Source organism: Phycomyces blakesleeanus, assembly GCF_001638985.1.
Source record: "Phycomyces blakesleeanus NRRL 1555(-) unplaced genomic scaffold PHYBLscaffold_16, whole genome shotgun sequence".
Lineage (NCBI taxonomy): Eukaryota > Fungi > Mucoromycota > Mucoromycetes > Mucorales > Phycomycetaceae > Phycomyces > Phycomyces blakesleeanus.
Window position 1 is genome coordinate 387,411 of NW_017265149.1, and position 26,986 is coordinate 414,396.

Sequence of the window (26,986 nt, forward strand, 5' to 3'; positions counted from 1 at the left end):
TACTTGATTTGACTTGAGAAGCGACTCCGTTAGAGAGCACCTTTGATTTGATTTGAAATGATTTGGCTTGAGAGACACCTTTGTTAGAAAACACCTTTGATTTGGTTAGATTTGGCTTGAATGGCGACTCCGTTAGAGAACACCTTTGATTTGATTTGAGATGATTTGGCTTGAGAGGTGACTCCGTTAGAGAACACCATGGATTTGATTTGAGATGATTTGGCTTGAGAGGCGACTTCGTTGGAGAGCACCTTTGATTTGAGTGGAAACCAGATTCTTTAAAAGACAGTTGTATGGATTTGATAGAGAAGACCTTATTTTGAACGTGACAATAGCTGTGCTTTGAAGATGAAACCAGAGTTTTGGCTTTGGCTTTGGGTAAGATGATCTCCTTTTTCTTGATTCGGAACTTGGGTTGAAACCCTTCTTGGAAATGAACTTGACATTGAAATTTGGAGGGCATGACCCGGATTTTTGATTTGGATAAAAATTGAGAACGGACTTTTTCGTGATTGTGTATGTGCTTGTGCTAGAACATGGGCTAGAACATGGGCCTGGACTTGGACTTGAACCTTGACTTGGACCTTGGCTTGAGAAATGACTTGAGAAATGACTTGAGAAATGACTTGATAAATGACTTGAGCATTGACTTGAAACTTGACTTGGAACTTGACTTGACCATTTGAGTGATTTTGGTATTGTACTTGAGATTTGACTTGAGATTTGACTTGATATTCAGAGATAATTCTTCATTTTTTTGTTTTATTTTTTTATTTTTTTATTTTTTTATTTTTTATTTTTTTTTGTTTTTTTTGTTTTTTTTTGTTATACATATTTCAGATTTTTACATGCTTTTTTACATGCGTTTTGTATGTGTGTTTATGTATGTATATATGTGTGTGTAATTTTTTTTTGTCTTTTTTGTTTTTCTTTTTTTTTCTTTTTTTTTTCTTTTTTTTTCTTTTTTTTTTCTTTTTTTATGACGGTGGGTTTACTTTGGTTTTTTGTTTTTGACCTTGACCTTAAACGTGCGTCTTGATTTTGATTTTTGACCTTGACTTTAACCGTGGATTTTGATTTTGATTTTTGATCTTGACTTTGACTCTGCGTCTCGATTTTGATTTTGATTTTTGATCTTGACTTTGACTCTGCGTCTCGATTTTGATTTTTGACCTTGACCTTGACTATGCGTCTTGATTTTGATTTTTGACCTTGACTTTGACCTTGGGCCTGTGTTGGAAGCCAAATGGGCTTTCGATCTGGCGAACATAAGTCGCGTAATAGCGGGAAATTTTGCGGCAGAAACGGAACCGTTTTGTCTCCCACCAAAAGTAATTTTATTGTCGGTATAAGCAACAGGAAGCAACAGGCCCGCCAGTGGGATAAGGGGCTCCTACCAGTGAGATAAATGGACCACCCAGTGGAAGTGATAAACTCTCCGGCAACAAAAGGAACTTGGGTGATTGGCAACCGTAAAGAAAGTTCCACTGGCAAGAGGTAATAGGTCCACTGGTAGGAGGAAAGGGCCTACCAGTGGGAAGCAACAAACCCACTGGCAGAAAAGTCCCACTGGCGGAAGCAACAGACTAGAAAAAAAAGCAACAAGCAACAGTACCTTTATAATAATATGGGCTCCGGCAGAAATAACAGATAATTTGAACCAACAAGCAACAGGACCCTACTAACAACTAACCCTAGCCACGCCCACCTTCAGAGACAATAGAAAGAGACCAGTAATACAAGGGGACACCGACAGCGGGCTCATGCGCTACACGCGCGCTTGTGGACTTGCTCGATAGACCATTTTCGACCCGTGGCTATTCCATCGGACGCTCTTGACGGTAAAGAAAAAAAAAGAGTAGCCAAGCGCACCAGTCCAAAATCGGCTCAACAAGTTTAACAAAATAATATTGCTAAGGCTTTATGAACTTCTTTTGAACTTTTACGATTGGCTACTCACAATGTCATTTTGTGTGAGTATTCAAATATGTATTTTATATAGCGTATAAACACATATACTTATCTTATAATGTTCGAACTTGGCCTTCAAGAAGCTCATGGTTATCGGAAGACCTTCTTGGCTTCTGTGTACAAACGATGACCAACCGGAGACAGACCAATGTATTACCAGAAACCTTCCGTTGTCCCATCCAGTAGGCGCGGCTAGTATAAAGAAAAGAAAGGAAGGAAGCATGGATCTCTGAAAGCTGCCCTATATTTATAGACATCAAAACCGGAGGAATTCAGGTGCTGCTCTTAATTTAGTTCAATAAAATCCACTAAAGGTATGCATTATTAGTATGTTATAGAGAGAGTAGGTGAATTTTTCATTATTGTATATTAAGATCAACACATATTTTAGTTACACTTCAATCATTTGTTCTTGGTAAAGAATATAATCCATAGCTGTATACATGCATTTTTTAAAAAAAGAAAAAAAAAGAAAGCAAATCGGGGGAATTGTTACTAGACATGAATTCTTCGGTGCATTATAAAAAATTGTACCCCTAAGAAGCTGTATGAATTAAAATCCTATGTTATTTTACTCTGTTTGATTCATATTACTATTATTACTATTGAATATATGAAATCGTTACTTAGCTCTTTTTTTTGCTGGTTAGTATCTGCTGTATGCTAGTATAGTGGATAAAGGAAAGGGAAATGTAGATTCAGTAATGAGGCAATGTTACTAGCTAATACGTATTCTCCAATCGCACATATTCTCATATTTGAGTGACTCTGAGAATTTATAGCTAGCTTAATACACAGCTTGTATATTCGTACGAGATACCAGATATGAACCTATTTAATTCGCTTGATAAAAAAGAAACGAGCAATAATTTAAAAGATAGTACTGATGTTACTTTCCTATCCTCAAGCTGGTACACATACTCTTACTTTTTGCACTATTATGTTATAATACCTTTTAAACGTATCTATTGTTTAATAAGGACAATCTTTAATAAGAACGAGGAAAATTTCAAAAGCAATATAACGTACATTATAGAGAGAATGTAGATAAGCAAAATTAATCTACACTAGGAAAATAAGCAAGTCAAAATTTGGGCATGTATGTTTTTATGTATTACAACTTTCATAAATATAACGTTTTTTCTTTCTTTTCTTTTCTTTCAGTAAATAGTGAATCACTTATAGAGCTAATTAAGAAAAAAAACATTATAACAAGAGGTATTCGGTACAGGGTATAAAATTTCACGATAGAAAAAAAATAATGTAAAACTATGGGAAATGAGCAGCGGTTTTGATGACGATTTTGAAATATACCTAAGATTCTTTTCAAAATCGCCATATAAAAGCAACTTATTTCCCATGGTATAGTTGTTTGAGCTGATAATTATTAAAAGAAGGTATTTGAATATTTTTACGAGCCATGAGTTTGCAGATCGATCAGACCTAAAGATATATTTGATGATCATATCATTTGAACGAGAGTTGATGAAATCCTTGATAAAAATATCTTCAAACTTAAAGAGTGCTTTCTGCTGCTATTCTCAACTCGACTCTTCTATATGTACATATATATACTAAGCACTTAAAGCCTCTTTATCTTACTAGACTTTTTTTATATGCTTTATATTTTCGAGATTAACGTACTGTAGGCAATAGAAAATGAAATTTATTCTTGTAATAAAAATATTCATATTTATACTTCAAATCTCGCGAGATTATTTGATCTGCCATAATTTTATTGGTCATTCTTTTCTTGTATTGTTTCAATTTCTTTTAAAGAAAAAAGGAAAATAAAAGATAAATATATACTTCCTAATAAAAATGTATATTATATACATAGTATAGCACCATCATTCAAAAGCTGCTTGTTTTATATTAGTACAGAACATTTTTATATGTCTGTTTTCTTAAAAGAAAACAGAAGTTGTCATGTATCTATAAGCAAAACCTTCTGTGATTTGATAGCTAAAGCTTATAATATATATACTTATATATAGCATACACAATATTATTATGACCACATTTATAGCTTATGAAATAGAATTTCAAAGATAAATGTTTAATTATAATGTGTCTTTTGCGAATACAAATTTAAGCAGATACACAAGTAAATTTTATTTTATGTATGCACAAAAAACAAACAGCTTTCTTTTGCTTATTTCTGATGATTTCCCACACCTCAAGTTTCTGATAAATATTTGTATAATAGAACAAAATAAAGGTAGTGTAAAATATTACTTCATATCCTATGTAATATTACTAAAGTTTGGTCATTAAGACATTTATCGCATTTTGGGGTTTTTATTTAAAAAAGTAACTTACGCTTCTATCATACAATTATATTACAACCAAAAGAACAATAGTATATAGTATAGCTGTAGTACTATTTTGATATTAAATAATATGTAAATATTCCATACTTTATGTCTTGTGAAGCAGGTGAACATCTAAAGTCAATAACTTGTTTTGGATGAAAGTCATAAAATATGTATAATATATTGGTGTGTTTTAACTTGCAAAGTAGATATGCCACTATCAAGTCAAATTTTACTGCAGTTCTATCTAATATTTAATTATATATATAATAAAAGAAGAATAACTCTATAATAGCTCATTATAAATAGAAGGGATACTCTATTCGAGCTTATATCTAAAGAAGTGACCTGATAACTGCAAAAATAAGAGAATTTTAAAGCATTTACAGCAGTTACATGTCTCATTTACATTTAATTAATATATGAAATCCAAAAAAAATAGAAGGCCATATTTCAGATACATAATAGAAAAGTATTTAAGCAATTGCACTGCCTAAAAGTGTCTTTTTTTTTACCGGTAATTCTATTAGTCTTCTTCGATAAAATTTCTTTATTAAAAAACAGTTAAAGTGTAAAAGTAATTGATCTATGTTTTTTTTATTTACATGCGTTTATGTGGGGCGGGTCGTAAAGTGACTATTTGCTTTATAAAATATTCTTGGAAATGTACTTTATAAAGCTATTTTTTTGAGCTATATGTATTAAGTACATGTATCCTGTGTAAAACTGGAGCTAAATGTAATCGCTTGGGATAGTTCAAGTGTATAGTAGGCATATGTCTGGTATGTAACAGTTCTAGAGATTATTAACTTGTAAGGTTGATTAGCAAAAGGGAACCAGAGTTTAGTTGTTAAGCCTGTTCTTCACTCAATTGTAATGTGTATACCATACCTACTTCTTACCAAAGTTAATACAATTTTGACGTTTATTCTTTGCTACTATCATTGTATAACAGATTTCAAATGATCACTTTTGTTGATGATGACCCTCTCACCACTCATATGTCTTTTGAAAGCCCACCAGAAGTGCTCATGTCTGTCTTTCTGCTACCTCAAATAAGAGCTGGTATAACAGCTGACATTCTCTACTTAGAACATGAAATGTTTGATTTATTTCCATAAAATATCTTGAGTCAAAGGAGGAAAGTTTTGATACAACATTTTCACCTATTGATATTTGTTTATGCTGCCATCTAGAGGCATAAAAGATCTAAAGCTACTGGCCTAGAAACAAATTCAATTCATCACATTGCGCTTCCCATCCACTTACTTGCCTTAATTATATTCCTTTTGTTAGGCCTTGCGCAAGCTCTTTTAATAGCTTTGACTATTACATCATTACCTTCCACTGTGAACCTTGATTCATCCGATCATACTACATCTTTCCACTGGTCAAAGGTCCAATTGACAAGCTCAGGAGCCCATTCAAAACGTATTTTCTTGTAGCTTTCTGTTAAGGCTGGCTTATGGGATGTGATATATGATCCAAAGCCCAAACATTTGAGACAGACAATTGCTGCTGCTGCTGCTGCTGTTGTTGTTGTTGCTGTTTTTTTACAGACAAGTATTTTCCTTTTCTTTAAAGAGCCTCTCAGTTTAGAATATGAGGCAAGTATGTCCTTCCAAATTACTTGAAAAAAAATATATTTCTGTCCTCTCATGAATCTTTTTAGGTCTTTTGAACCCCTTTTCCATGCTCTGTAAATCTCGTTTAATTCACTCTCTTAATGATGTACTGGACATTGGACAGGCTCATGTCAACAGCCGATGAAATCTGAATTACTTTGACATCTGCTTAATGCATGTACACAATGCATTCGTATTAGTAGGAATCATATTTCTCAAAAGAAACGTGTGTGTTTTCTGATGATGTGTCTTGCATGTTGGATTAGATTATTAAAATGGGGAGAAAACAATGATCTTGCTTTTATTTTTTGCGGGTGTCAAAACACTAGATTGTGAGTCTTTAATCTTTTGACAGAGTAATTAAAAACTAGAGTTGACTTTAATAGATAGATTTCAAAAACGCGTATAATAATATTATATACTATTTCACTTCATTTGTTTAAATAAAGTATATGTAACTTTGATTTTATTAAGGTCTTTTATATATTGATAAAAAAAAATTAAAAAAAAACAATTAAAGTCGGTGAACGCTCAAGCCTAGAGCTTTGCTGAGCTGGTTCAAGGTGGTACCTTGGCTTTACTTTAAATATTCAAAAAAGTTAAGATTAATATATTGTGAATGAATGTTTTTATTTATTTATTACATACCTGCTATAAATAAAAATATTGCTTATCTTGAGGTATGGTCAGCTCAAGATTCTCTCGCAAAAACGAGAGAGACTCGGTTGGAGATTATTATCACCTTAATAAGCCGCTAGGCAGATAGAGCCACTGGCTAGCACACAAAAGTGTAAGGTGTGTTCGCCACTACGTCCCACCAAGCGTTTAAGTCAGAAAACCCTCAGAGTTTCCCACGTTTTGTATAAGAGAAAAAAAGCAGCATCCGCCATCGACATTACAATCAGATTATGCAACAGGACCTCTTCCCAACCGAGGTTGAGAAATTAAGGCCGCTTACAAATGCCACGTCATGCGCAGAAGACTTGAGATGACTACAATCTAACATCGAACACGCATGGCAGAAAACCCTCAGATCCCTACAAAATACGCGAGGCATAGACTGACAAGCTCTATACCGCATCGATAATTAAGCATAATTACCGGGACCACAGCTTATTATTGACTTGCATCTTTGTACAAGATAGAATGATAATATCTGATTTTACTGTATCAATTAAAATGGAGAAGATACAAACCGCGAGTAAAGAAGAAAATTAAAAAATCCCATTCACTCCCCCGTTTTAAAAGAAAATTTTTTTTCTTCAAAGCCATCTGGGCGTAAAAGTAAAAGTCACGGCGCATAAAATAAACATCGGGTTCTGAACAAAAAATGCGCCCATATTCTTTTATCAGCATGTGATAGATAAGCCTCACAAAGGATTTGTTTATTTATGAGTGAGAGCTATTGATTGATATATGTGTAAATATAGATAATACCTTATACAGAACATAGAAATTTTTACTAGAACTACATTAAAACAAAATGGATATATATTTATTAAATTGTGTAGCTTTTTGTACTTTCAGTGTGGAATCCAAATAATTGATTTATCTAGCAACTCCTTTTAAAACAGTTCTACTACCCGAATATTTATAAAAATAAATTAAAAAAGAAAGAAAGAATTAAAAGGTACTTTCAATCGCATTATTACAAGTAAGCCAATCAATATAATTGGTTTGGACAGACTAGAAAATTCAAAAAAAAAAATCAAATACATATTAGACAAAGTTAAGTGCTCATAATACTTTTTTGTTCGTTCGTTCGTTCGTTCGTTCGTGGAAGCTGTGTGGCAAGTTCAGATTTATTGAGATTATCTGGGTGTGTAGGAAAAAAAGAGAAAATTAAATTATTTGTTTTAAAAGGGTTTGTCGGTTATATGATGCTTTTGGCTTTCGGTTTTTCGATTATTTTTCTTTGTCTTAAAATAGAGTGCGTTGTTACGTAGGCGAGGGATCTTTAGAGTTAGGCTCTACCTCAGAGCAGAGATGAGAACTAAACAAAATAAAAACGGGGTAGAATTGAAGTGGAGAGAACAGTGGTGATCCCAAATGGCTAAGGATGGTCAAGTCAAAGATAAAGGCAGCAGGAATACTTTAATAAAGCTGTTTTTATATTTGGCTTAGCGTATAAAAAGTGAAAAATACACTTTTTGCTCAAAGATTGCTATTGCTATTGCTATTGTGATCATTTTCTTTTTCAAGCACTTGAGCTTTACCATCGAAAATGCAAAGGCACCATTTAAAAGAAGAAACAAATATGACTAAATAACGTGGAATCTTTAAAATTTTTGAAATGTTCTTAATATGTAAAGAATATGAGCCGAAATCATAAGTTCTTAAGACTGTTTTAGGTATAAAAATCCTTTGTTAAAATGCTGCTAGAGATGATTCTTTAAACAATCTTAACATTCTGATCTTTAAATTTTGATCTTTAGATTTTGTGTATAGAAACTGCTGGAGTCTTCTCCAATCTTTCTTTATTTTTCTACCCAAAATAAGTAGGATTCTCGGTAAATTATTGTACCGCGCCGATTCAAAAAAGAAAGTAAAATGATACAAACTCCATCCCCCCCTCCCCTTCCCTTTTTTTTTTACCCCTTCAACTTGGCAGTCATTTTTGGTCAAACCCAAAAAAAAAGCGTGCACCATTTTTTTATCCAATTTTAATTTTTCATTTTTCTTATACTTACAATAATCATTATGGCATCGCGGCTACTGAGTTCGAGATCATTTTTATCTCTTGTCAATAAAAGACAATGGGTAAGATTTACAACAACAACAACAACAGAGAAACCTACTTTACTTTCTTAAAAATAAAAACAAATCAAGTATATAAAATATTCATTATAAATACAAAATATACTATATTCAACAAATAGACCTCTCGTGGATTGGCTACAGCAAAGAACTTGCTACCTACATTCCGTACCTCTGTACTCCCAAATGGATTCACAGTTGCCACTGAAGAGAACCCTGCTTCTCAGACTGCTACAGTTGGTGTCTGGATCGATGCTGGATCGCGTGCTGAGAATCCTCAAAACAATGGAGCTGCGCATTTCCTAGAGCACATGGCTTTTAAGGTACCGTAATTATTGGAATAACAGCAACAGCAACAGCAACAACAAGAGAAAGAGGACGAAGAAAATATTCCAGACAAACCTCTTATTTAGTTTATTATATTTACTAAACTAAATCAAATCGTGGTGTATTATACTACAGGGAACAAAAACTCGCTCTCAGCGCGACCTTGAGCTACAAATCGAAAACATGGGTGGTCATTTGAATGCATATACGTCCAGAGAACAGACAGTATACTACGCAAAAGCATTCAAATCCGATGTCCCAAAGGCAGTCGAAATCCTCTCTGACATTCTTCAGAATTCGACCCTGAAGCCAGGTGCTATCGAGCGTGAGCGTGACGTGATCCTGAGAGAACAGGAAGAGGTCGACAAGATCATGGAAGAGGTTGTCTTTGATCACCTGCACGCCACTGCATTTAGAAACGAATCTCTCGGACTGACTATCCTTGGGCCCAAAGAAAACATCGAATCGCTTTCCCAAACCGACTTGGCAAACTACATCAAGACAAACTACACCGGAGAGCGCATGATTCTTGTGGGTGCTGGTGCTGTTGATCACGACTTGCTTGTACAGCTCGCCCAATCTCACTTTGGCCAGCTTCCTACAGTTGCTAGTGCCCAGACCAGCAAAAGTGCAACAAAACAGCCCAAATTTACCGGATCCACTGTTCGGTTCTCTGACCAGAATGCAAACCTTGCTCACATCGCTGTCGCAGTAGAAGGTGCAAGCTGGACTTCACCCGACTACTACCCTTTGCTTGTCATGCAGTCTATCATTGGCTCTTGGGACCGTACAATGGGAGCCACAGGTCACTTGGAATCTGGTCTGTCTTCTGTCATGCACAAACACCAGTTGGCAAACTCATTCATGTCCTTCAACACTTCCTACAAGGACACCGGACTCTGGGGTATCTATTTAGTTTCGGAGAACAGAGACAGGTTGGATGATGTCCTTTTGGCTGTCCAGAATGAGTGGGTCCGTCTTTCTACCGCAGTCACTGTAAATGAGATCGAAAGAGCCAAGCAGCAGCTCAAGGCTGGTCTCTTGTTGGGTCTTGATGGAAGCACGCCCATCGCAGAAGACATTGGTCGTCAGCTTTTAACTGCTGGATCCCGCCAGTCACCAAAGCAGGTCGAAGAAGCCGTCTCTCGCGTTACTGCCGAGGATATTTCTAGAGTTGCAAAGGAGTATCTCCAGTACAAAAAGGCTGCTGTGATTGGAATTGGACCAGTAGATGGAATGGGTGATTACAACAAGCTCACCGGAAGAACACCCTAAACAGTGAATATATATATATATACATTCACGCACATTCTCTCTTTTATTTATCACCACCTCTCTCCCTTATACACACACAAACACACAAACACTTTTATATATGTGTACATTTTTTTTGTTGATATTATAATCATTGTCTTTATACTTTTTTCCCTTTTTTGTTTTCTCTTTTATCCTCTCCTTATCTTTTTAGAAATTACAAGGCTTATTATACAAACGATTACATAGAATTCTTCACAAGAAGTATCAATGAGAGATATCTTCTTTTTGATACCTATTTTTTCTAAAAAAAAAAACTTGAACTTTTGAGAACCGTGCCTTCAAAAGAAAAAGAAGAAAAGAACCAAGCAAACAAACAACACAAGGATTAAGATTCTGTGCCAACTGTAAAGAAAATAATTACTATTTGAGACTTTAGGCGAAAATGACGCTGAAAAAATAAATTACTTCTTGTAAACACTTTGCCTACTATTGGATACAAGGATTTGTAGCTGGGTAGCATAAATAGTCTTTATATATATAACATTTCTACCCATTTAATTTTGGCTAATACAAAAATTTATATCAAGAAAGTCGTTCTGTGTTTCGGAATGATAAGTACGCTCTTGGCAAAAAGGCGAAGTTAAAAGCAAAACAGACTAAAGAAATCTCATTTGTTTTTTTACTCTTTAATATTGTCACATATTACATCGTTTCTGTATGCTTTCGAAACCTGTAAACTTCACCTAGACTACTGGAAATGCAGTGGTTTAGAGTGATAAAAAATGCCCCCCACTTTCACAAAGACAAATGTGTGTGATGGATTAGCTGTAGTAAAAAAACAAAAACAAGTAGACGCCCACAAACAGATTTTATATAAATCAAAGTACCAGCATTTCTATCAAGTATAGTACATTATAGTACATCTACACAACTTTAACCTTCGCAATGGTTGTCTTATAGAGATACCAGCTGTGTACATGAATATTAAACAAAATATAAACAATGGCATTTTGATTTTTTGGTAAGCTGTACAATAAACCTGACCAAAGTGTTATCAAATTCTGGAGGAGTGCATAGTAGTATCCTGCGTTAGTTTATATTGTACTTCAGTCAAAGATACCAATTATTAGATATTGATTATTGCTCTATACATACATACATACATACACATATCATTAATCTCTCCTTTTTCTCTGTTTTAACACACCAACGAGTCTAACTTTGAACTGCGTTTATCAAATTTTAGCTATCATGTTCTGTGATAGAAATGGCTTAATAATGAAAGTTGTATTAGTATTCTGTCGTAGAAATAAATACAAAAAAAAACTCCCACAATATAAAGTAAGATATTTTTTATTAAACTATAAAATATATTATCTCCTAAGAAGTAAAGCAATAAATGCTGATAAGAATAAGAATAATAATGAAAAGGAGTTTTACAATAAAAAAGCTGATATATACAACAGTAAGATTTGTGGCCAATGCTTTACTTTGTGATCAGCTGTGACTGTTTCCAGAGCGCAAGCACTCAAATTCTGTTTGCGCTGTTCTTTCTTTCCAGTTCTTTATTTCTTTATATATATATTTCCAAAAAAAGAAAGACAAAAAATCCAACTGTCAACGTAACTTATAAAGAAAGCCTATTATGAATCCATCAGACACACAGGAAACTAGTATGTCCACAAATTAAAGTCTCACACAAATATCCAGCTAAACTTTGACTACAAAATTTCTGTAGAGAATGAGCCTATCAATATTACCTGGGAACCCAGTAGCTGGATTAATTCATTCTCACAATCCAAAGGAGATTCACAATCAACTCCATGGAACAGCACACCATCGACCCCAAGACTAGGCAACTCAAGCCAAAACCTCACATTATCTCTAAGCGACCTACTCAGTGGAAATATTAACAAAAACACAGAATCAACTGAAAACAAACCCAAACCTGAAACCAATACCGAAACCAGCACCAACAAGCTACATGTCAAAAATGCCCCTTCGCTCTCGGGAGATACTCTGATAGACACGGGGGATATTGATCCCACAAATAGCGCGTCCAATCAACTTGTAACCACCAAAAGGCGTGCGGCAGAGACAGGAGTCGACAAGATTACCATCAGCTTTGCTACCTTATTGGATCTGGACTATGGAGAATGCGATAAACACAATGCCATTAAAGTTGATATATCCCTGACCGATCTAATTCTTGGCGAACAAAGCAAAGTGACTCAAAAGCTGCTTGCATCCTTAGCGAGTGGCGAAACGTCTTCAAGCACACCATTTACGTACGAGACCCGACCAGATACCCAAGATGCCTACTTTGAATTAGATCCAGCTCCGAACAATACGCCTTCTTTTCTTCAGCCCTCGCTTTTAGATGAGCCCATTGTCGAGGATTTTGTAGGATTTGGAGTAGTGAAATCCATATCTCCCATAGTCTCTACCAAGAAGAATGTCTTTCTCAGCCAAGAATCTGACTCTGCCTCTAGTCATTCAAAGCTTAATCCAAAGGCATCTGAGTTTTCTTTCTCATTTGGTACCAATAAAAACAACAAGTCGTCAGAGTTTGACAGTCCAGCCAACAATAGTACATCTCAATCCGATGCAGACGAAACTTTTTGTGATCAATCCGACACGTTTTATTTTACTTCAGGATCTCCCTTGACGGCCACCGAAACAGAAATCACCTACAATATTGATTCGTCAAAGTTCAACATGGAAAATTTTACACCACTCTCAAAAATGTCCAGATCTGACACAGATCCACGCGAATCAAGCGTGGATGCATCCGAATCTGACTACGCTGGCCTGGATACCAGTACAAATACCAATGACTCTATGTGGAATCCTCGCAACCTCGCTAAAAAATCATCACTAGTCAACTCAAATACCCAGGATCTAGTTACCGAGACCCTACTGTCCGCAAACACAACAAAGTTTAATGTCAATGCCTCAGAATTTAAACTAAATACGCCATTATTTGATTTTGATATACCAAAGCACAGCAAAAACATGTCGGAACTTAATGCTATAGCCTCAGCTTTTAATGTCAATGTATCTGAATTCAAGCCTGTCAAGGAAGAATACAACATCTTCACACAATTCAAGTTCGATGCTCCAAAATTTGATATGGGTTTCCCTAAATTCAGAGTTGATGCCCCAGAGTTCAAGGTGGGTGCTCCAGAGTTCAAGGTGGGTGCTCCAGAGTTCAAGGTGGATGTCCCAGAGTTCAAGGTGGATGCTCCAGAGTTCAATCTGAATGCCCCAGAGTTCAATCTGAAGGCCCCAGAGTTCAAAGTGGATGCTTCTGAATTCAAGTTGGATGCTCCAGAATTTAAGGTTGATACCCCAGAGTTCAAAGTGACTACGCTAAAATTCAATATGGATACTCCAGAATTGAAGGTGAATGCACCAGAGCTCAAATTAGATGCACCAGAGTTCAAAATAGATACAACAGAGTTCAGTGTGGATGCGCCAGAGTTTACTATCAATACAACAGAGTTTAGTGTGGATGCGCCAGAGTTTACGATTAATACAACAGAGTTTAGTGTGGATGCGCCAGAGTTTACGATTAATGCAACAGAGTTTAGTGTGGATGCGCCAGAGTTTACGATTAATACAACAGAGCTTAATGTTGACGCGCCAAAATCTACAACCAATCCAACATTAAGCACCAACGGAGATAATATTGAATCCGACAAGGTTTCCAAAGAATTCAACGTAAATGCCTCGGAACTCAATACAAATGCACCAGAGTTTAACGTGTGTGGTTTCGGGCTCAACGTAGATATAGCTCCATTTGATCCAGTTTCAAACACGGCAGCCGATCGATTTTCTGGACCTGGAATATTCTCACCCACAGCCAAAGACCCTTATGATTTCTCACCCGAAGAATACTATGATCCTAGTTATCTTACGAACGCCCCTAAAAATGTCCAAGACACTAACGACCAAAATAACCATAATCACAACGACAATAACGAAAATTACCACCATCAAACACCTCACTCATCAATGGCAACCCCTGAATTCTCCCCTACCGCAACTTCCCATAAAACCACCTGGGATAATAAGCCTTTTGCTTGGGAAAACTAATGTCGTGTTAATTAACCAACTGTCTTGATAATAATAAAAAAAGGGAAAAAAAGTCAAATACAATAATACACACACACACTTGAAAATTATTAAAAAAAATGTCTAATGCCAAGAAAAGCCTCCCCTACTCAACTACAGTTATTTATACGTTGCAATAAAAAAGAATAGGCAACAATGTATATATATATATATATAGTAGGTATTTTCCAATAACTTACGACGCCTGCAGAAAAGATATGGTGCGATCGGAGATAACTATCTAAGTTTTTGGGTATTTTTTAAAAGTTTATAACTTTTGCAAAACTTAAGTTAATATAATTCTGAACTCTTAATTCGATAGATATGATCATTATCTATAGAATTAAGAGTTTACAATTGCTCTAACTACTCTGAATAAAAAGTCTTAGACTTTCAAAGTTGGGATGTATTGGCCTATTTACAACGGAGTTTACCCGGTTTTTACGATATTGAAACAAGTTAAATGCTAAAAAAGAATTATTAGTGAAACCCAGTCAAAAAAAAGAAAAACTCAACCACAGTTGATGAAAACATAACACCACAGCAGATTTTTTTGTGTAATCTTGTTCCTTAAAAGGATTCTTGTATACGGGGCGAATTTTGCCCATAACAGGAAATTCATTTTTTTGGGGGACTGAAAAGTGGGGGGATGGGGGGACTACTCTCGGCCAATAGATTTCGATTAAAAAATGTACTGCACAATTTCAAAAATGGTTCAAATTTTTAATTTGTTTCAAATAATTTTGGGTTGTAAAAAATTTATTTTTTATTTCGAAAAAAATTAGGCTAAAAAAAAGCTAGACTGGACCATAAAATCCACAGGCAGTAGCACACCAGTATATTCGTACCACTAGAAACACTAGTAGTATAACTGTTTGTACTTATGCCTGTAAATTACGTGATCGGTTTGCTGCAAACTACTATGTCTAGCTAATCCAAGAGACCCGGTGCCAGAAATTCCAATAAACCCAAAGAGCATAAAGATTTGAATTTCGAGAAAAGCTAAAGCAGAAGAACTAATAATTAGTAATTAAACTTAGTTATATATATTTAACAGAATTTTACCTTTGACTCTATTAAGGCATTTGCAATAAAAGGCAGCCAAATCTCTGCAAGTGAGGAGTAAATAGTTAGTCTTCTGTTGCTTTGTAAGAGGAACATGTAGTTATTACCTCTTTATTGATTTACCGAGATGATGAAAAACTAATTTATAAACTAGAATTGTATGATTAATAAACACAATGACATAAAAAACTTTGATAGCATAAATACCTTTGAGCTTACGGTCTTTAAGCAAAATTCTGCTTCTATAAATACTATAAGTATACTGGAATATCTTACAAATGGAAGCTCATGCAAATAATAAATATTTTGTGGAAAAGTAAAATGAAAAAGAAGACAAAAACACGCGATATTTTCTTAAAAGAAAAGAAGTAAAAAAAATTCTAATTGGTCCGCTGACATTAAATATCGATCTTTCCACATTTTATAAATTCAATTATTTTCGCAAAGTCATTTTCCCCCCTTTGTTTTTACAATCAATTTACTATTATGCAAAAGAATACAAGACAAGAAACATATAAAATCGTTAAGACTCGCCCCCCTAAAAGGCAAGGCGAACTTAACTTTAGCATCAATTCAGGTGTTTTTACCTGCTCTGAATGCGAAAAAGAGTTCGAAAAGCCTTGGTTACTGAAAAGGCATTCGAAGGTTCACCATATAAGTAATCAAATGGCAACCAATACTGTACTCGACGAACCCGAGCAGGCCGAATTGATAGTCGAGAACACTATTCCGGATGCTAATGCATTTGATTACTCGAGTGACGAAGATGACTCCTCCAGTATCGGGGATGAAGAAGACAACATTGTAGACGAGGAAAACGATATTGTCGATAATTTCTTTGATATTGAAATGAACAGTAATCCAGTTTTCAACGCGTTCTCTGACATGTTTTCTTCTGCTGCTGCTGCTGATGAGGTATCAATGACCGATGATGACTCTGAGATCCCGGAAGAAGTCTTTGAGACAATTGGCGCTGTAAATGACCCTACAAGCTGTTATCCTTTTCGCGATCTTCAAACCATGATCCTTTTCGCTTTTATCGATGGGGATAATGACATGATCTCCCAGCGAATGTTGAAGAAGATACTGCTTGCGATGAACTTGATCATTAAGATCCAGCAAGAAACTCCCATAGGAAGAACATTTAAGTTACCTCGTTTGGATGCTCTTTTAAATTATCAGGCAAGAAAGAAGTCCAAGATGCCTGTCTTTCCTTCACAAAGAATATCAGTACCTGGATCAAACGGGAACGCATTCGCCCACATTAACCTTCCGTCCGACCACTTGAGATTTCTTATGGCAAACCCAAAGAAATCCAAGTTGATCTCGTCCATGCCCGATCGTACCCCAAACCAATCGATCTGTTTGGAACAAGGTGAAAAGTGGAGAACCCACCATCTCTTTCAGCAGCCTATGCACACTGTAAATGGTATAGATGTCTGGTTTGGAAACATCGTTTACTTGAAGACAAACGATTGCAGCATCCGCTTTTTGGTTGAATCGTTCCACACGGCAAATAAAAACATTTTTGCGAGAGGGTATCTGGTCAGAGCGATTTCGATTGTATGCTATGGCGTTGAGGTTGCTGTTACCGATCTTAGAGTAGAGCAGATCTCTCACGTTGACACCACTCCTGTTGAAAGAGATCACTACTACAGTATCTCAAGTAGCCTTACCAGATTGAGTCCTGCTCATGACTTTCTTCTTTTTGGAGTTCATCCAATGAAGAAGCCTATGCCTCTTTCTGTTTTGCCCGGTAATGTAGATCGCGATGCAGTGTTTTACAAAGTTAGGATTGTTTCAATCATCCTTTTTACAGACGACACTTCCGGCAATCGTTCAAAGCAGTACAATCCGTTTGAAAGCTGGTTAATGAGATGCGCTGCCTTGCCTTTTAAGGATCGAAATTCGATAGCAAACATCCAGTTTCTTTCTACAATCCCTAAGAAAGATGGTGCAAATGGTATGTCTCTTCTGCCAGCAATCGTTGATGACTTTAAGAAACTCGAGAAAGGTGTAAAAATGTTCTCCGCTGAAGACAATGAGTATGTTCTGGTTGTTGCTCCCATCCTTTGGATTGAGGCTGACACGCCATGTCATTCGGAACTTTGCGGATTGCTTGGGCCGGCCACCACATTTCCTTGCAGAAGATGCTACATCGAACTTAGACGTGCAAAAGACTTTGTGAAGGACTTGTCCTACTTCTGTGAGTGCCATGAGAGACGAACTCGAGAGCACTATGTTCTTGCAAACTCGTCACCTGGCAGAGACACTGAGATCCCAAATGCTCCGAAAATTGGAATGAACACGCCTGCAAACGAGATAAGCTTTAGAGATCGTTCGACTGGCCGCTTATTAGAATTGCAGTCGTTTGATCCAGAAAAGGATACACCAGTGGAAATCCTCCACACGATACTTCTTGGTGTTGCAAAGTATATGGTAATTGACTTGGTTAAGGTCGTGCTTAAGAATGACACAGCCACAATAGCAAGACTTTCAGAATTCTTGACAGATTACACGCGATCAACTGGTCTATCAAGAAAGTTCACCCGAAACTTGAGACATAGTGGTTCATTCCTCGGTAGAGATTTCAAGGTTCTGCTTCAAATACTTCCTGTAATTCTGATTACAGAATTCTCTGGAAATCATGAGCTAGACCTTGTAATACCATGCTTTGTTGAACTTGGCCGATTGTGTTCTCTGGTATTCGTTCGTCAGGTGACATCAGACTTTGATAACTATATTATCAGAGTAGATAATGCAGTGAAGCGCTTGATCAGAGCATTATTTGACTACGATAAAGGAACCAAGAACGAGCTCCACAAGGCATATTGCACCAAGCCGAAAGTTCATTACTTGACACATCTCAAGGAAGATATAATTCGTTTTGGCCCAGCCCTCAATTATGAAACAGAAAAGGGCGAACAGTTCAATAAGCACATTCGCGAACATCTGTTTCATACGAATCGCCAAAACACTTCCAGGGATGTTTGCCTAAAGTTTGCAAAGCAGGTAGCATTGCAACATGTAATTGACGGCGGGTCGTGGATTAATAGCTCTGGCAACCGAGAGAAGTCTGGAACTGGAATAGAGAGGTTCATTAAGGACAACAATGAATCTTTGTTCTATTACACCTTCTTTGGCGGCTCGAGAGAGCTAAAGGACAACAACGACACTGGAGATATTGAAGATGACGCCGTCCAAAACAACAGTTTTGGCGCGTTTGTTTTTAAAGATGATCCAATCTCTCGCCCTCGTATAGGACTTGTCTCAGGCTCTGTTGTTAAGTTTCTTAGCATTGTTCCTCGTACGGATAATGACAGAAACAATAACTATGCCAAGGCTGTAATGACAGGTGAGCATTCTGATGTTGCTAACATGAATCTCGTTTGTAAGTTAGATTTGCACATTTTCCGCAACCCATTTTACATTGTAAATTTGAGCAAGTTCGGTTCCTACTGGTTCATTTTCAATAATATTCTTTTTGATGAATAAAATGATGCTACTTCTTTATTATTATTATAATTATTATTTGAACCTTCTGTTTTCTTCTTCTCAACATCAATTTTTTTGCGTAATTTCTGTGAAGTCATTTTTTGGTTACTCAAACCAACCCCCAACTTTCCTTAATAAATCCTTTGTCTCACTTGAACACTTTCTGACTTCCCTAACAGTTTTTTTTCTTACTTTAAAAGCCCACAAGTAGTACTGAACTTAATTTTATCCTTTATTCGGATGAAAAAAATTGAGTACGAAAACAAATTACAATATTTTGGCCTCTAAGCCAATCATATTGCTTAGGTGCCAATTTTCACCCAAAATGATAACAAAAATCTCTGGTGGTGAAGTACTGTGACAAACATAAGAGAGATACATCTTAATAAACTTGGCTTTCCAAGACTTATTCTCTTAAGTAGATATATAGAGACGACTCTTGACTATATTATGTTTATGTTTGAAGGTAAAGAAACAAGCTCAATTCTTAATAAAGTCTTGGTGATGAAATGGAGTGAAAAACTAGAAAACTCCCAATTTTTCACTCCATTTCATCACTAAATGGCCTCCCTCAGTAAAATTTTACATCTTTTCATTGGAATTTTAATCGCCGCGTAAAGCAAAAGTGAGTGAAAATTCTAAATTTTCACTCGACAACGGGTTCTCTAATATATGGAAGTTAAAGAAGTTTGCAAACCTAGCAAAAAGTTTATTCTAAGATGTGTGGTGTATTATCTCCGAATAAAGAAAGAAATTAAACCACGATCGTTTTTTTTATGACTCAAAAACTTTGTTGAAAATGTCAAAGCTAGAATCTCAGAGCAAAGTATGTTTCTATATTTATAATTTCAACGTCTTGAGGGGTACTCAGCCAGAATCTTCGAGTAATTTTTAATTTAAGACAGAAACATTATTGGACTGAAATTTGTATACCGTCAAAGAATAATTGGTGTGCTCAATTACAAAGCAATAGTATTGGCTGAGTACCCCTTAAGAAGACGTAGAATTTTTCTACGTCGCTATGAGAATTTTAGTCCAATAGTATTACTCTCTGAATTTAAAGCTTCCACGTAGAATCCAGTTGAGTACCCTTGCTGTATGGATCGACTTTCTTTGTTAAACGATAATATTTGTACATCAGAATACACAAGTATTATCGAGAAGCAATTAATCTGACTTTGATATGCTTCCTAAAAAATTTATAGGTAGAAGTATTTTTCATACTGAATAGCTCCATATTCTATAACACATATGTATTAAAAATATACAAGAAAGGTCTTCATTTGTATGATCTGGAGCTGTAACCACTCAATACTGCATTGGGTATACTTAAGAGCATACATATTAAAATAAATTTTGATAAGAGTCTTTATACAAATATAATTATTTATTATAATTCAACGTAAATCACATGTGGATTACTGAAATCATCTATTTTTCTAAATGTCCTTTGCTGCAATATATATCATTCAAATCCAAAACTATCAGGCTACACAAATGCTTGTTTCATATACATCAATCCTCTGGCGGAATAAAGTGTTATATATGTATAGGATGATGACAAATCGAAGTGCTGATTTGCTTTAAACAAGCACAAAGTTAAAGTCAGTTTTTTTTTAAAAAAAGAATGCTTGCAAAATGCACGATATACCAAAGTCTGAAAGTCACTTTTGGGTTTGATTTATTTGATATATGCAGTAAAGCATAAGCAAGATAATTGAATATAAAAAATAATTTTCCAGTACATGTATGCTTAGTACAAGAGCAGTACATTGTAAAAACTCCAGAGAAATATTTATAACAGGCTAATTTTTATTATTATTGGTACTTAAATATAACAGTAACTCGTATCCAAATATTATATATATATATATGTAAAGAAATATTATTTATACATTAACAGTCTTGAACTTATACTCCTTATCGCCATCCTTAAAGTGAACACCGAGCTCAATAAGTTTCTTGTATGCCTTTGCGAAATCTTCAAAGAACTTGTCTTGATCTTTGGCATACAATTCAAAGTATTTCCGGAATTCTTTGTCATTATACATGTAGATTTCTGCAGGAAGCATCATAACATCTGGATTCTCTTTTGCGACCCATTGCCAGATACCAGAAGGAAGTTGTTTCTTAACCCACTCTCGCTCCACAAGTGCTGTAAAGTACTCATTATCGAAGATAGTTGGGGCTTCGTTCCATGGACCCTCAAATCCACTGCGGTCAAGATGGCATCTACCAACTGTGTGTCCACCAACAAGAGCAACAATCTCTTGGTCATTAAAACCCTAAAATAAAGATAATTTGATTAATACACACATCTTTTTTTTTATCTAATATAATGCTTTATCAGTATATAATATTACCATGCGGTAGAATATCTCACGGATATGATCTTGTTTCTTCATGCCATCTGGGAGACGACCGTCTGGCGTGCATTGCTTGGCAGTAAGAGCATCTTCGCGACCTGGTCTCCAGGGAATTGTTGGGCCGCCCTAATGTAACACAATTAAGTAATGTGTACGTCAAGAATGTTATGCTTTGCACCATACCATTTCCTGAACAGCACAGACACCTCCAAGAGTCCACAGATCTCCATAGCTAATTTCTGGGTGCTTTGCATGCACCTTATCTAGTAGATTACGAGCAACGTCTAAACCCTTATTGGCACCGTGTCCTGACTCAGGCAAAAAGCCTAAGATATACACCAACAAAAAAAACTCATAAGTAAAAATTGACTAGGAATTTTAAAACACAGTTGCATTTTCTTACGCATAGTTGCACCATTGCTTCCACCAGTATCAGTCTTTTTGTCATATGTTCCAGAACAATGCCAGGAGAGGCGGAACAACACTGGTCCGTAGGAACCATCATCGTAACTGAGGAATGCGATATTAAATGCCATCCAATTTTCTTAAAGTATTGCATCGACTTACTCTTCGTCTTCCAGCATATCAGCAATCTCTTTGTAGATTTTCTCATAATCAATGGCCTTTTCTTTTTGAGGAATGTCCTTTTTAATTGATTTCTCAGAGTTGTGGTAGTAGTATCCAGCAGCACCACCAAGAGCAGTCATTCCTGAAAGACTTTCTTTATTAGTATATAGCAATTTTTTACCGGAAAATATTAAAGATTACCTAGAAATAATAGGAGATTATTGTTGCTGCTTGGCTTGTTGTCCGTGGCATATCCACGCCCAAGTCTTGGAGCAGAGAGAATACTCGCGCGAGTAGAATGGATTGCTGATGCAGCACTGACTGTAATAGCCGATCTTGCTACCAGGCGTGAGGAGTCAATACGCTTTAATGCAGAACGTAAGAACATTTTTTTGAAAGCAAAAAAAAAGAAAGAGAGTGGGGGGATGTAATAGAGAAGGAAGTGATTTTTTATTTTGCATTTCGATAGCAGACTGGAGTATTTATACTTAATATAGAATTTAAACAACGACAGGCATTCCTCCTTTGCTTTTCACTATCCAATAAAAACTTGAATTAATCTAGCTGACTAAACCGCCCGTCCGTGCAATCCCAGGATTCATGCCCGGCTGTACAACCAGCCACTATATGAAATGGTGAGCGATCGAAACTTCGGATAAGCAAATCAGTTGCTCAAGAGTAACTTTTATAAGCCAATAGGATACTATCTTTTAGGATATTAGTCTTGCATCTTAGAAAATACTATTGGTGGGATTCTGGATCATTTTTTCTGTGCCTTTATTTTCCTTACAATTGATCAAAAGAAATTACACAATGTTATGCATTCGAATTTTATGATTTTTATTTTTGCTATTGTTTAACAAATCAACCCGAATGAGAATAAATACAAACTTATATAAATAAGTGGTCAGCTCATATGTAACACAGTGAAAACTCTAACTATAATTTTGCTATATTTTTTGTGCTTAACAGTACCGCTTGATTTTTACGTTTTATATCCAGATGAGCTACTTGGTCTATAAAGAAACATGTATTTAAGTTTGGCTTTGACTTTATTCTATACTATGGTGCAAAAGAGTGATTTTAATAAAAGGTTTTTGCAAGATTTTTTTTCGGGGCTATAAGGGTTGCTTTAAGGTTGATTTTTTTTTATTAAGCATTTCTTTTCTTCATTTTTTATTTTTTATTTTTTATGTTTCAATCCCAATCCTTCGCATTTGTTTTCGCTGTTATATATCAAAAGTGAAGATACCCTCTTAATATGCCACCTTTTGCCCACCATGTTTTTATAATCGACACAAAGCATCTTCCTCTTTATCCATCCTCATGAAATACAGAAAATAATACAGAACTTCACTAAATTTTTTTTCTGAGACTTGACAGTCTTTGCCTTACATGACGACCATTTGGGACAGCCTTTCTTAAGCTCAGAGTAGTTCCAAATTGAATGAGACGTATGAGTTTACTGAGAGTTCTGTTAATATTCTATAACATCAGGCTGTAATTACTAAAGGATGCATGTAAGTGCAATACATCAGTTACATATATATATATATACATATATATGCCTCTCAAACGATGCTCAAACTGTAACGAAGCTACATTCTCTAAACAATTTGGACTGGTACATTTAGAATACTTTATAATAATAATAACAATAATAGATGAATAAAAGTCTATTGTAATATTACCTTAAATCCAAAAGATTAACTGTAGTTTTTGAGAGCGGTAATATGAGACAAACGTTGAGGAATTAGTCGATTTTTTCGAGGGACCGCTGTAAACAAGAAGAATAGAGCATGTACGTAACAAACTTACCGATCAGACAAATATTAAATCCATGTTCGCAAAGTAATCTTCTCATTCCTACAAACTTTATTGGCTCACCGTGTCTGTCAAGGGGTGAATGATAGCTTCCCACAACAAAGGCAATGCTTCTATGAATCAGACTTGCAATATGAGATATAACTTGCTCCACATTAACATAATTTAAATTTGGGTAATCAAAATTTAAAAGAATTTTACAAAGCTTGCTGCATTTAAGTTCAACATTTTTTTATACTGAAGGTGTATAGGAAACATCTTGGTCTGGCTACAGTAGAGACCTAATTCATGTAGTATAAGAAGGGTCTATCTTCTAAGATCAAGAAACACGACAAAAGAGCCGAGTTATTTTATGCTGCTGCGATGAGAAGTTATGACTATAGAGAAACTTTTCCAGATCAGTGACGTAACCTCTTTTGGAAGCGAAGTCTTGAGTAGAATTGTGGATATGCTTTAGGATAGATATTCTAATATAATCTGTCAAGATGTTTTCTCTGATCTCAATTCTACCATTCTGCTGATCTCAAAGGCCTTGAGATTTATATCGACAAATGTTTCCCACAGGTCCAACTTACTCATGAATATTCTCAATAACATCTTTTAGATATACTAGCACAGGATCCTAGTGTCAATTTTTATGTAGAAAGGAAGTCAGTATGGACAAAAAGAAACCCAATTGAAGGATCTATATCCAAATCGTTCTAAAAAAATTGAATCACGAAAGAAAGAATGATTGTATACTGCTATTGAATACAGAAATTTCGTGTTAATTACAGTAAAATAGTATGTTTTATATGAAAGTATATATGTATTAAAGCGTCTATAGTCAATACTTTTGAATCTTACACGAAACTCCTAAAATGTATTACATAATATAAGAACATTTTTATAAAAGGCACAGAAGTATATTACTTTATTAGTAAAGCCTTATATCTGCAAGAGAGCGCAGACATTATTTTCTATAAAAGTAAATGGTGAAAAGTAATTTTTCTCGAAAAGTATCCCATAAAATCACCTATAAGATCATCCCTTTCCCTCATAGTGTTAGGGCATCTATTAAAAGCTAAACGTGTGAAGAATTGGTGCTAATTTACCCGGAGTGGTTTTTTAAGATTAAGAGTATAATGTGATGAGATTGAGAGAAGTAATTTAGAAATGGTATTCATATTCCCCTCTTAAAGAAAACCTACTCTTAGAAGGGTTTCCAGTATTAATTAAAAAATTATTAGCTATGCTCATGGTTATTTAGTAAAAATAATAATATGAAAAATGTCAAAGCCTTTGTATTTTGTTTTATCTAGAAAGAAAAAAGCTCATATACTATCTGAGTGATGCCTTTACTGTGAGAAGATCAAGATGATACTGATGTGCCTCTACTCAGCAAAGAGTTGTACTTGAACTTACCAAGTTTTACATGTTTCTTTTAAGCCTTAAATTCTAACAATCGAATAATTTTGTTGCTGAACAAGTTTTCAACCATAGCTTAAGTCGAGTTCATAGTACAACTGATTTTTGCCTTGAAATTTTAGCTATATAAACATAGGTCTCAATCACGGATTATTATTAGTTTACCTAAACACCAGGGTTTGGACTAGTCATTAAGATTTGTCCTAAAAACCTCGCCTCTCTCCTATACCAACTAATACAAAGCTAACAGGTGTCTAGTAGATGATTAGCACCTCGAATTTGACCTAATTTTTGTTGGTTATAGGAAACTTATGTGCATTATATAAGTACATTGAAGCCAATCAAGAGTTTAGTAATGAGAAGCTTACTTCACAGATCTGTATTTTTTCCTATCCCGTAAATTTGTTATATTAAAACACCATCATTTATGTTTCCAATCGTTTCTTGAAAAGTGAAGTAACTTCCCAACCCTCATTTATATCACGGCTCTTAAGCATGAAATGTAACCTGTCAAGACTTTTTAAGGCAATATTACACCCAACCTTATTCTTTCTATTTTTATAATATATACTGGCGGATGCACCAATATACACTGTTTGGAAGACATGGTTAGGGTACTGTTTGAATGCAGTTTAAGGAATAGAGTTTTTGTTGTTATCTTGAACTTCAGCCATATCCTTCATTGATTATGCTGAGATTACAATATTCCAGAGAGGTAAGTCATTATATTATTGAGATAATACCACAAATTATCTCATTACTGTGTACATTGCGTGTGATATGTTTTGTTTTATTTGTAAAAATAAAAAGAAGTATATTAGTGGAAAAGTATGATGAATAAAAGGAGTGTGATAAAGGGGAGATAAAGAGATAGCTGAAAAGATGTCTTTTATCTTTGCCTAAAAATAGTAAATAAACAAGATAAATTAAAAATGAAACAAAGCAAAAAAAGAGGGGAAGTACTTTTTAGCCATATGCCACCCTAAAAGCACTCTTGAAACCTCACAAAGGCTTACAAAGATCTACCCCTAAAGTGGCCTCCTTTTTACCATAGTGTAGAACCAATGACTGGATAAAAAAAAGGAACAGTTGCGGCGCGTTGGATATATCTAATACACCATCTTTTGAAATTCTGCGATATAATGGATCATTGTTACTCCTAAATTGCTTATATTGGGCCAAAGGCTACAGAGTCTAGATAGGCTAACTTGCACATATTACGCAATATTACTAAATCGACTATTGCTAATGGAACTACGTAATATTATTCTACTCATTGTATAGTGTGCCTAATACTACCTGTAATGTGCCGTGTTATAAGAATATTATGTTTATTCAAAAATAAGGGAGAGAAATCTCGAAACTAAAGATGGTGTCAATATTTGTTTTTAGCACAATACAAAGGAATAAATGAATAAATAAAAAATAATACTTGAGCTAACACTGGTGTGTTAGTATGACAAGACTAAGCAGCTGCTATTAAAACTAAAGACTTCTTTATCTGCTACCTAGCATGTACATATCCATTTAAATCGATTACCACTATTCTTTCTGCTTTTGTTACTGTTAAAAATAATAATGAGAATAATGCGAATATGAAATTTTCTACTTTTATTCAAAGTAATTGGCCATATGCTATTTATTGTCTCGCAAATAGTCCAAACAGATAAAGATATTTTCATAAAAGAAAAGAGATAAAGAAATATTTAGGAAAAAATATGAAATCATTTGTCAAGGGTTTAAATAATCAATAAGTACCATCTATATGAAACTTGTTCTTAAAAGGCTCATAGTTAATATTTGATCATCATTTGTTCTTTCTTCTGTAAGCTCATTGAAAAGACTATACAATCAAATCAAATTATGTTATTGTCTTTTTTACTACTATCGATCT

At 35.1% G+C, this 26,986-nt stretch overlaps 8 protein-coding genes across 8 annotated transcripts; 5 read left to right on the forward strand and 3 right to left on the reverse strand.

Annotated features, from left to right (window-relative positions):
• Nucleotides 1–314: 314 nt before the first annotated feature.
• Nucleotides 315–1,765, reverse strand: PHYBLDRAFT_66506 (hypothetical protein; the record flags this gene model as incomplete). Its single annotated transcript, XM_018441652.1, has 3 exons — nt 315–747; nt 1,016–1,527; nt 1,694–1,765. The coding sequence occupies 3 exons, from the start codon at nt 1,763–1,765 to the stop codon at nt 315–317; spliced, it is 1,017 nt and encodes a 338-aa protein (XP_018289249.1).
• A 196-nt stretch (nt 1,766–1,961) lies between these two features.
• Nucleotides 1,962–2,204, forward strand: PHYBLDRAFT_147715 (hypothetical protein; the record flags this gene model as incomplete). The annotated part of the gene is made up of 2 exons (XM_018431933.1): nt 1,962–1,973; nt 2,052–2,204. The coding sequence occupies 2 exons, from the start codon at nt 1,962–1,964 to the stop codon at nt 2,202–2,204; spliced, it is 165 nt and encodes a 54-aa protein (XP_018289250.1).
• Nucleotides 2,205–5,248: 3,044 nt separating this feature from the next.
• Nucleotides 5,249–6,056, forward strand: PHYBLDRAFT_147716 (hypothetical protein; the record flags this gene model as incomplete). The annotated part of the gene is made up of 4 exons (XM_018431934.1): nt 5,249–5,351; nt 5,583–5,683; nt 5,732–5,897; nt 5,959–6,056. 4 exons carry the CDS (start codon nt 5,249–5,251, stop codon nt 6,054–6,056), a joined length of 468 nt encoding a protein of 155 aa, XP_018289251.1.
• Nucleotides 6,057–8,611: 2,555 nt separating this feature from the next.
• On the forward strand, nt 8,612–10,744 carry PHYBLDRAFT_78454 (ubiquinol-cytochrome c reductase core subunit 2; the record flags this gene model as incomplete). Its single annotated transcript, XM_018443367.1, has 3 exons — nt 8,612–8,671; nt 8,791–8,991; nt 9,131–10,744. 3 exons carry the CDS (start codon nt 8,612–8,614, stop codon nt 10,268–10,270), a joined length of 1,401 nt encoding a protein of 466 aa, XP_018289252.1. The 3' UTR covers nt 10,271–10,744.
• Nucleotides 10,745–11,897: 1,153 nt separating this feature from the next.
• PHYBLDRAFT_147718 (hypothetical protein) lies at nt 11,898–14,350 on the forward strand (the record flags this gene model as incomplete). The annotated part of the gene is made up of 2 exons (XM_018431935.1): nt 11,898–11,925; nt 11,991–14,350. 2 exons carry the CDS (start codon nt 11,898–11,900, stop codon nt 14,348–14,350), a joined length of 2,388 nt encoding a protein of 795 aa, XP_018289253.1.
• A 1,569-nt stretch (nt 14,351–15,919) lies between these two features.
• Nucleotides 15,920–18,928, forward strand: PHYBLDRAFT_147719 (C2H2-type zinc finger transcription factor; the record flags this gene model as incomplete). Its single annotated transcript, XM_018431936.1, has 1 exon — nt 15,920–18,928. The coding sequence occupies one exon, from the start codon at nt 15,920–15,922 to the stop codon at nt 18,926–18,928; it is 3,009 nt and encodes a 1,002-aa protein (XP_018289254.1).
• Nucleotides 18,929–20,817: 1,889 nt separating this feature from the next.
• On the reverse strand, nt 20,818–22,001 carry PHYBLDRAFT_155800 (class II peroxidase; the record flags this gene model as incomplete). The annotated part of the gene is made up of 5 exons (XM_018433440.1): nt 20,818–21,213; nt 21,292–21,420; nt 21,478–21,620; nt 21,698–21,804; nt 21,862–22,001. The coding sequence occupies 5 exons, from the start codon at nt 21,999–22,001 to the stop codon at nt 20,818–20,820; spliced, it is 915 nt and encodes a 304-aa protein (XP_018289255.1).
• Nucleotides 22,002–23,044: 1,043 nt separating this feature from the next.
• On the reverse strand, nt 23,045–24,282 carry PHYBLDRAFT_66502 (hypothetical protein; the record flags this gene model as incomplete). Its single annotated transcript, XM_018441651.1, has 5 exons — nt 23,045–23,173; nt 23,257–23,335; nt 23,420–23,468; nt 23,680–23,833; nt 24,196–24,282. The coding sequence occupies 5 exons, from the start codon at nt 24,280–24,282 to the stop codon at nt 23,045–23,047; spliced, it is 498 nt and encodes a 165-aa protein (XP_018289256.1).
• Between the last annotated feature and the right edge of the window lie 2,704 nt (nt 24,283–26,986).